Below are 10,432 nucleotides of genomic sequence, written 5' to 3' on the forward strand. Positions count from 1 at the left end.
ATCCCAGCCTCGGCTTATACTTGAGTCAAGAACTTTTCCCAGTTTTGGGGGGTAAAATTAGGGGTCTCGGCTTATACTCGAGTCGGCTTATACTCAAGTATATACGGTACCTAATATCAATTGCTAGTTCACTTCTCTCCATTTTCTATTAAATTCCAAATAAAACTTTAACAACAAACTTATCTCCACCTGTTTCCAATGATCTCTGCTCATCCTATGAGGTCCAATAAGGCTCCCTCTATGAAACAATGCTATCCAATGGGATCCAGGAGAAAATCAGAACCCCCAAGAGTTGGATGATATTAATTTTGCTGGCCTTTCAAAAGGCATTAAAGACCCAGCTTTTTCCTCAAGTGTAGGATCCAGATATTGGGTGAGCTCATTTTGCTCTGTGCACATATGTATGTTTTTGATTGCTTTTAATAATTTTATTGTATTTGTTAGTCATCAAGAACTCTATATCTATCAGGCAATCATATACATTTATCAAATAAATAAATAAACTCACAGTGAATATCCTATGTCCAGTCCTATCAAATGCTACACAATAGACTGCAGAAAGATGACCAAGAATCCGTCTATGCATCTTTATATGTTGGTACATATTTTCTGGGAATGAACAACTGAATCGTGTACATCCAATCAACTGTTTTGCATAATTTAATTCCACTAAAACAGGAAAAAATTATGTTTTTTTAAAAAGTGAAAAGGTAATACTCAGATTATGTTATATTTAGGATATCTGATCAATGGTTATATAGGCTGCAATAACTAATACGGAAAAAACAAAGTTCCCTTGCAACAGGTTACATTTTCATCTATCGAGCTTGACACTGGTTATTTTGAGTGACATTATGTCTCATTTTTATTCAAATTGTATGAACAGATCTCCTGCATACAAAGCATGTATACAACCACTGAGCAATAGCCGTGTCTCAAAAAGCTGCTTAGCGAGAAATCAAGTCAAAGCAATTATAAGCCCTGCAATTGGACAAGGGGAATTCTTGAGTTTGGCAGCTACTTTCCCTCCTAGGTTGTTATAATAACTCTAAGATGACAATATGTTTGTGTTAAAGGTGGGGGAATTAATTAAGTAGAAAATTTTGCTGGTTCTGGTTTCAGGTTTCGGAGCAAAGAGTAACAGAAAAGTTAACAGATAATGGAAAAGTACAAAACATGCAGTTTTCTGTAACTTTTTCCAGTAATTTTTAACTTAAGATTGTTCATATCAAGTGTACCTTTCTAATATTTTGAAATCTAATCATTGTAATTATATTACTTAATAACACATTTCAGTAAGATAAACAGCATGCACAAAAACAACAAGTGTGAGCATGGGATATTAATAAAAAAAATTCACTTACCTAGACTTGGTTTTCTGCCACAGTTAATAGGTATTTCAGGTGGTCTCCCTCTGTGAAGGGCAGCAATACCTGAGCCTTTCCAATTTGTATATTTGCAATCTGTAAAAGTGTATTTTAGTTGTATAAAACCTGTTAAAAAACTGTTCAAGTGCAGTCACCAAAGAGACACCAACGCTCATTTCAAAAATGTCTTTAGAGCTTTGCAATAATATACCTTTTACATATAAAATATTCTATATATATCATATGAGGATTTTATGAATTTAAAAATGTGTGTAACCTACAGGCTAAACGTAAAAAGTATTTCAAATTCAATCTTCTTTAAAAATAGCCTACTTAACACAGTATTTTCACATTTGACTTAACAACCTCTATTGATGACTAAAAGACTGCTAGGCTCATGGGAAAATATTTTATGGTAATCATTATAATTATGCCTAAACAATCTGTTAAGACATTACACTAAGACTGCAAACATTTACAAGATTTAACTCAATTCCAAGATTTAACTCAATCCTGGTTACTAGCAACATCCACTGGAGTAATCTTATGTCTTTTAATGCTCTATCTCAATTTTTAAACCATATTTACTCTGTTACACATAAGCATTTTCCATTGTATGAAAATAACTCTGTCAGTCCTTAACTGCATCTAAGGAGACAGACATGCATGTGAAAATGAACTGAAAGAGAATTTTGGGACTGACAGCTATATTACCTTTTTGCTTTAAAGAGGCTGAGGAAAGATAGGATGTTTGTAATAGGGATAGCAGCAACAATGGAAAGAAACGCTCTTATAAAATAGCATCAAAGTTTTGTTTAACTATAAATTAACTTGGCTATTGGAGAAAGACTGTGCAAGCTAAGGGGAGGAGTCAAAAGGGAAATTAGTCTGGAATAAGAGGGAAAGTTTTGAACGCTGTTGAACCTTATCTATTCTTTGCACCTTGGTGCAAACTGTCAATCTGAGAAGATTCCTATGTATTAGGCTTAAGCAATAAAACTCATCTGTGGATCTAGTTGTTTGCATCTGACATCTCATGCACATCACCTTTTCCACCAGAGAGCAACAACTATGGGATGGCAACTGAGGCCCAAGTGGGAGCAGCAGCACACCAAGGAATAATGGATGCTGTGCTATGGAGACAGAATAGAACAGAGAATGAAGTATACAATTCGAGAGCAACAATACTTCAGCTAGTGCAACAGGTACAAAAACCTGAGTGGCGGAACTTTCAACTGACTCTCAAGGGTATTCTTAATCTTGAATCTGTTGAACAGTGTCAGCAGCTCCCAATCATCAAAAACAATGACCCAATTATGGATAATTATCAAAACTTCATGGACAACTTCAGAGGTTGTTTTGGAGATCCAATAATAGTGACAGCTATCCTCCAGATCCATCAGCTTAAACAGAGTAACAGAAGGTTCAGGTTGTATTTAGCCGAATTCAGATTAAATCCACAGATCTGGAATAGAACGAAGTAGCCCTAATTGCTCAGTATAGACAAGAGCTAAACACTAAAATCACCATCAAGCTGGCAAGACAAGGAGCTCCCCATAATTTAGACCAGCTTCATCAGCTTTGTGTGATCATCAACGCATACCTGGAAGAAATTTGATGCCTGGAGGAAATTCAGAAAGAACTGAGATCAACAACTTACTATTCAAGCCTTCTCTCCACTCATGCCGACAGGAACTGAGTTGGGGGAAGAGGAAGCCATGCAAATAAGGGTAGCAAAGAGAACAGCAGCTGAAGAAAGACAGAGGTGTGGAGACCTAGCACTCTGCTTTTATTTCAGAGAGCCTGGATATACAGTAAGAACCTGCCCAACCAAAGGCCCTCACAAGAGAAGAAAGGTCATCCAGCCAGGGTGTGCGAGAACACTGCCCTGAGTGCAGACTTCAGGCCTGGGGAAATGACAACATGTGAGAGACTAAATAGGGTTTGACTCCATTTGAATCAAGCTATGTTGTTGAAAATTTCTGTTACTTTGATTCTGTTACTTTTACCCCCCCTGGGTGAGAAGAAATTAGCAACAACTGAAGCTTTGTAAATCCTTATAGTAAGTCTTGCTGCTCCTGTGCAAGTTGAAACAACAGATGGGGAACCCGTAAGAGCAGGTCCAATCTCACAGACTACACTGGCCCCACAACTAAAAATAGCAAAGCATGCAGAAGAATTGCCCCTTTGTGTCGTGCGTCACCTGCACATCCCAATCATATTAGGATCAGTGTGGCTGAAGTTTGACAACCCCGCAATAGACTAGAGGAGACAGGAATTCTGTCTCTTCCCACTCCACCTTGCCAATTCCATCATGTACAAGCAACTTCCTCTTTGAGACAGAGAAAAAAAAATTCCAAGGACGAAGAGGCAAAGTTGCCATCCAAGTACACAGACTTTGTAGATGGGGAAAAAGAGCCATCAGTCCTTTCCCCATACGATTGTGCAACTGATTTGGTCCCAAGGGACCAAAATCTCTGCTAAGAGCAACATCCCATGTCAGAAAAAGAATTATCAACTTTGAAACAGTATTTGGATTCTAATCAGCAAAAAGGTTTTATTACATCTTCAAAATTGCCCAACCCCTTTGTCCCAAAGAAATAAGACCTAAGTTCTCCAAACCCAACCAGTGAGGTTCCAATCAGTACCATGCAGACATTTATTGTATTCCCTTCACAAAATTTTCATAGAATAATGCTCCGCACACACCGATTGCTATGACTCCCTTTTAAACTTTGCATGGGAGACATCTGAGTGCATTGTGGGAGAAAGGCTCTGTTCCAGATTTTTTCAAGAACCGGCTGCCCAGATCCTATTGAAAGAGCAAACTGAATTATCTAGTCTTACAAGAAGGCTGCAGACGCCCATCAGCAGGAAGGACTTGATTGCTGAAGAGAACAAAGTCTGACTCTCTATCAAATTCCTGTTTTCTGCTAGGCCTTCTAAGACAGGGCTTTTCAACCAGTGGTACGGGTACCACCTGTGGTACATTGGCACCCGGCAGGTGGTACGCGACCATCCCAGAAAAGTGATAGTGGGAGAGAATGAGCTGAACTGGTGGCAGCACTGCACAAGCCTAAGTGAGAGATGGCTGGAGCTGCAGGGCTGTCAGGGCTCAGCGGAACCGCCAGGATCAGCACCAGGTTCCAGCTGGAGCTCAGCACTGATCCTGGCGCTTTTGCTGAGCCCAGAAGCACCGATCAGCTGGAATGTTGCAGCATCTCCAGGGTCTTGTGATTTACATTCAGATGCTTGCCAACTGATTCATATTTATGACAGTCAGTGTCCCAAGGTCATGTGAAGTGACCAAAACCTGTTGCAACCACCCAGCAGATGGGGTGGGGATAAAAACCAAACTCCCCACCCCACCCCCGCTGCCAATCCTCAACAGAAATGTTCACAACAATGAAAACCTCTGACAGGCGGGCAGGCAGGTGTCCTGCTCGGCTGTGGCTTGGGGGGCACTTTTTTCAGTGCCATTGTAACTTCAAACAGTCACTAAGCAAACTGTTGTAAGTCCAGGACTACCTGTACTTCATCACTTTTTTCCTTTTTTTTTTGGTCATCAAGCTTTTGACACTTTGCTAGGTGACTGGTGGTAATCAGATATTGCCATATCCTAAAAGTGGTACAATGGGTGAAAAGGTTGAAAAGCCCTGTTCTAAGAAACTTGATGCAAACTTCACAAGGCCTTTTAAGGTCCTCCAGCAGATTAATCCTGTAGACATTCATTTGCAATTATTACCATCTGTGCAAGTCACCCAGTTTTTCATCGTTGCTAGTCAAAGAAGGCCCTCCTAGCCTTACATGCTCCCAGTACCCATTGGCTCCGCCAGTTATGGAGCATGGTAAGGAAGTCGAAGAAATTTTGGACTCTAGACAAAGGGGCATAGGTATCATTTGATCCATTGGAAGGGCAACCTAGAATCTGACTGTTTCTAGAAAATGCCAGATGTGCACACCCAACCTGTTGTGGCAATTCCATTAGCATGTCAGGACCCACCCCAAACCACGTCTTAGGAAGACAAAATTCTTGGAGTCAAATCTATTCCAAAAAGAATCTTTACTATGACATGCTTGGTTGTAGGAACGAGACAGGACTTAATATTATTCCACGAAGTAAACCCTTATAAAGAGTTCCCGGTTTAACCCCCCTTAACCCCCATTTGGTCAGTCCCCGATTCTTTCTCTCGTATGTATCATCCATCTCGTGGGAAAAAGGAACTTAGGACTCTTCCTGTTTATTGCTGTCTTCCGTGACAAAAACCAGATGCTAGCCCCCCCTTTTGTTTCCCCAGTTCAAAAGGCTTCTCCTTTCCTTTGAAATGCCTATTGCCGGTTCAATACACATCTATTCTCTTCTCTTCAGGAGATGGCAGAATCCATGGAATAATGTTTGAAACATTCCATTTATGAATATGATATAAATGGATTCTGACATAGCATTTCCAAGAAAAGCCACAGCCTTCCTGGCCTGCACCAAAACCACCCAAGGAATCTGTAAATGAAAAGGTTAATCAAACAGAGTGGAAACCTGGGTGTCAGGAAGACTAATGGTTGATGAGGCCCAACTGTCCATTTCTGGTTTTACTTCTGGCCTTCACTTCCCAAGGGAGATGAGGGAAGAACAGGCTAATCATCTAGATATTGTCCAGATAGCACATTTTATGATGTTGCGAGTTTGACACCCCTGCTCTATATGGAATATCTTTAGTTTGTTAAGCTAAGACTATATATTAAAAAATAAGTATATAAGTATATATTAAATAAGCATATATTAAAAATAAGCACAAATTATTTTTCAAAAAGCATTATAAGAAGTAACTATTGCAACAACTTAGAGAACTCTGCTGCTATATGGTCTGTCACTTTTTCTATGCTTCAACACTATGAAATGTTACAAAGAAATGTACTGTATTTTCAGAAGTGTAACACTTCAAACTGTGTAACAATAAGTTTTGATTAAATTGGTAAAGATATTCATCCTTATTTGGAAAACTAAGATGTGCACTTTTGCATATACTAAGCTCAGACATATTTGATTAGAATTTAATGAAGAATGCATTATACAAAAATCTTAATATACCTTTTGCTGTTCGCAGCAGGGACTGTTTACCAGCACCCAACAATGAATTCACTCTTGGAATGCTGGGTGGAATCTCCTTATCCAGTATAGGACTAATTCGCTTGCAAATTTGTAACAAATGATCTGGAGCCACATGTTTGTTAGATAACACCTAACATGAAAACAAGATTAAAAATTAAAGCTAATGTAACTCAATTAGGATATTGTTTATATAATCTAAATACTTCAGAAACGATTATTTATCCCTTCTTTGTTGGAAACACTTGACATCACATATTTTAGCCTTTTAAAAAAGCGACACCATTTCAGTATTTACATTATTTCACCCTATCCCTAAAAGATACTTTAGATTAGATTGCCTATAACAAAATAACTTCAAATTAATTACATGGTTGCCTTCTATCAGAAATACTCAAGAATACATAATAGTAACATAATATCAAAAGCCAACAATCGCTGTTTTTCACTATCATTATCTACATAAAATCAGGACCAATCATACCTCTATAATTTGCCCTAAATCTGAACTCTGAAACATCCCAGAGGATACCTCTTCAAGGGCAGAAAACATTTTTTTTGCTGTGGGACCCTATCTATTAAATCTCTGTCATCACTTCTTTTAATACCTTTCTGACCAAAACTATTTTATTTTTTAAAAACTTTTCAATTTAGTAATTTTTACTTCATATGAATGTGTTTTCCTGATCTGGCACTACCATCTGAGTTTCACTGCTGCAATGAAACACCTTAAAGTGTGCACCTTATTTTGCTTTTCATATCAACATGAAGTTAAGCACATTGATCTGGTTTTGAAACAATTTAAGTATAAAATACCTAGTCTCAAGAGAATCTTTTGTGATCAAACCAACCAACCACTGAATTGATTATTCTTGAAACATTTATCTACTATAATAATGTCAGAGAGAGATGCAAGAAGAAAATTCAGGATTAAGAAGCTATTACATTAAAGTAGAAAAATTAATTATTTCTGAAGTTAAATGCATGGAACCAAATGAGAAATCTCATTAATTTCAGATACACATATTTCTAATAATAAATTACTAAAACTTGGCAGTTCAGTTTTTATGTACTGTATTTTTCATTGGAAATCCTATAAAGACAAAAAATCTTTAAATTCTAATGTTTTTAAAGTTTTGTTTTAAAAAAGTCTCATAACTTCAAGAAAAAAATGAAACCACTGCTAAACCACAGGATACAATAACTGTATTAGCCTCAATATATTAAATGAATGCTCAATACAATCAGTGGCATTTCCTTTAAACATGGATTTCATAACAGAACATGGATTTCATAACAGAATATACCGAGAGTTTAATATTTAAACTGTGTATCATTTGAAGGAAAGAAATGGAGAGAAAGAAAATGATAAGGATCTCACTAAGAATCCCTTTCTCCCTGAAAGCTCTAAAATCAGCTCCCCCCTGAGCTTCGGATGGCCCAAAATCTCCAATCCTTTCACCGCAGCCTCAAAACACTCCTATTCCACCAGTCTGACCTGGACTGACAGGCATTTTAATTATATTTACAATTTTTAATTTATTTTTAGTTTTTAATTTTAATTTATTGCACAGATGATTTTAATTTTATTTTTATCTTAATTTCTGTACTTATTATATGTTTTGTTGTTAGCCGCCCTGAGTCCTTCAGGAGATAGGGCGGGATATAAATCCCATTAATAAATAAATAAATAAAATCAGTGCACAAATATTCAACAAGACTACTAAGCAGCACTTTCTTAGAACAAAGAAACAGAGATCAAACTTCTTCAGCACATAATACAAAATGATCCAGGTTATGAGTGAAAATAAATACATCTTCAAAAGCGAAGAAATTTAAATTAACCAGAAATAATGTCTATGGATATTCTCAAGTCATCCAGATCATGGTTGTCCCAAAGGTGCTTTTTCAATAGGCAACTGGACTTTGTTTTTCTTTGAAGACATTTCGCTTCTCATTCAAGGCTCTTTATCAATGACTGGATTCATTCCCCACCATCCAGTAAGAGCTGAAGAAGCTTCTTGGATGAGAAGCAAAATGTCTTCAAAGAAAAACAAGAAATTTGTTTTTGCAATAGTAATTAATAGTAATCCCTGTTAAACTAAAATTATTTAAGAAATTTCTGAACAAATCAGGAAAAAAGTCTCTTTTTATATTTTCTCATTTTGAAAGACAGAGAGGCAAAAGCATCAAGGATATTGTTTCACAACTCATCCTCTGTGTGTCTCACAAACTCCATCTCCTTTGTGATGACAACATTCTCAGTTTGCAGTCCCATTTATGGGTTTTGTTGTCTAGCAAAATAACACGTCAAAGTAGGATGATTAATAGTGCAATGGTTATCTTAATAAATGCACTTTTATAGTTCATTTCTAAACTAACTATATCTCACCAGGTCTTCATAACGTCTGTAATGCTCTTTTCCTTCCCAATCCAATCGTTTAGGAAGCAACTAAAGTTCAAAGGGAAAAAGGGGGACACGAAAAAGACGTTAAAGTTATGATGGATGCTTGCACTAGTATCTTTTAAAAGACATGTCTATAAATAAAATCAAGAACTATGAGCAAAATTTGAGGGTCACAAAAGAAAAACAGAATTTTAAAACAAGTCAAGCAGACCTGGTATTGTTCCAGTTCTCGCACCAGCACCTGTAGGGAAAGGAAGAACCACATCTTTAAAATTTAAAAAAAAAACAACACGCGGCTGCTGGCCAAAACGAGGGGGCTACTCTGAATTTTTATTGGGGGTAGCCGAGAAGTAGAGCGCTGATTCAGAACTCACCTCGGCTGCTTTTCTACAAGGCCCAGCGCCCAAGAAGCGAGCTATGAGGAAATACAGTTCTGCGGGAGAGAGAGAGAGAGAGATGAATTTCAGAGCTGAGCTCAGTTGGAGGAGGGTGAGAGAGGGGAGGGGGTGGGAGATCCCCTTAGGTGACTGTAATTCATAATCAGGATCACGAGTATAAGATGGCGGCGTCGGAGGGGCAGGGAAGTGAGACGCTGGGTTCGTCCACCTCTTAGATTTATTTCCCCGTCCCCTTTCGCGACGGCGCTCACTGGTTTGTTTTACCTGATTCAATCAGCGACACAGAGAGACCGCCAGCGGCCAAGGCAGAATTGGAGGCCTTCGACAATTCGGCCATTTCCGTAGCGGCCGCTGTCGCCAGATCGAGATTAAGATTCAGTGCTCTGTCTGGCGCGGCGGCCCAGGCCTGGCTCGACATAAACCTGCTAGCGCTCCCCTCCCCCTCCGTTCTTATGTCTATGTATGTCTAAGGAGGGACAACGATCCGGCGGGCGCGCGCGCGCGGGCGCTTTCCTGCGCGCGCCACCCTAGCCGCCGCGTCTCGGATTCATCTCTTCCAGCCCCGTTGCTGCCATTATTGCCGAGAAACCGCACACGACTGTGAGATCAGCTGACCAAGGAGAGGCGGGGAAGACTGACGGGGAATAGCAGGAGGGAGCTGAGAAAAGTAGTCCATCTTCTGCAACAAATGAAAACGTTGCCTTAGAAAGATACAATCCTATCCGGGATTGATTGGCTTTTCTTTGCTTACAGGGTGTAGTGGGATGATCTACTTTGCATAAAGGGACAAACTGAAAATTGATGAACGCGTGTGGCCTAAACGCGGAAGGAGATACAGTTAGTTGCACCACAGTAAACCACTTCAAAGAGGAAAGGAGAGAGCAAAACGAATTGTAAAATGAATTGGTGGTGAAACTCGTTGCGGCTCGGGAAGGGAGAGAGTGGTGTTTAAAGGCATTCAAACGTTTTTAAATGCGTATTGAAAACAGTTGGAAATAAGCCTCGTTACGTGTAGCTTTATTTCCAGCTTTATAAGCCTCGTTACGTGTAGCTTTATTTCCAGCGATGCAGGAACTGCTCTTATTCAAGTTGTCTCATTTCTTAATAAACTGGTTTATATCAAAATTACTTGCATCGCATATTTCAACAATATAAT

The 10,432-nt window shown here is 38.8% G+C and overlaps 1 protein-coding gene across 4 annotated transcripts in view; it reads right to left on the bottom strand.

Moving 5' to 3' along the window:
* BRWD1 (bromodomain and WD repeat domain containing 1) overlaps nucleotides 1-9,853 on the bottom strand; it is a 79,872-nt gene extending 70,019 nt beyond the window's left edge. For all 4 annotated transcript variants that reach the window (XM_081326227.1, XM_081326226.1, XM_081326228.1 and 1 more), the window contains exons 1-7: nucleotides 9,541-9,853; nucleotides 9,253-9,311; nucleotides 9,090-9,119; nucleotides 8,864-8,923; nucleotides 6,454-6,604; nucleotides 1,365-1,463; nucleotides 509-669 (exon numbers count right to left, since the gene is read on the bottom strand). In XM_081326227.1, the coding sequence (XP_081182353.1) occupies nucleotides 509-669; nucleotides 1,365-1,463; nucleotides 6,454-6,604; nucleotides 8,864-8,923; nucleotides 9,090-9,119; nucleotides 9,253-9,311; nucleotides 9,541-9,694 (714 nt within the window). In that variant the 5' untranslated portion in view covers nucleotides 9,695-9,853. The remainder of the gene's footprint in view (nucleotides 1-508; nucleotides 670-1,364; nucleotides 1,464-6,453; nucleotides 6,605-8,863; nucleotides 8,924-9,089; nucleotides 9,120-9,252; nucleotides 9,312-9,540) is intronic.
* Nucleotides 9,854-10,432: the final 579 nt, after the last annotated feature.

The sequence above is a fragment of the Vipera berus genome (genome assembly GCF_964194415.1).
Source record: "Vipera berus genome assembly, chromosome: 4".
In the NCBI taxonomy this organism is placed as follows: domain Eukaryota; kingdom Metazoa; phylum Chordata; class Lepidosauria; order Squamata; family Viperidae; genus Vipera; species Vipera berus.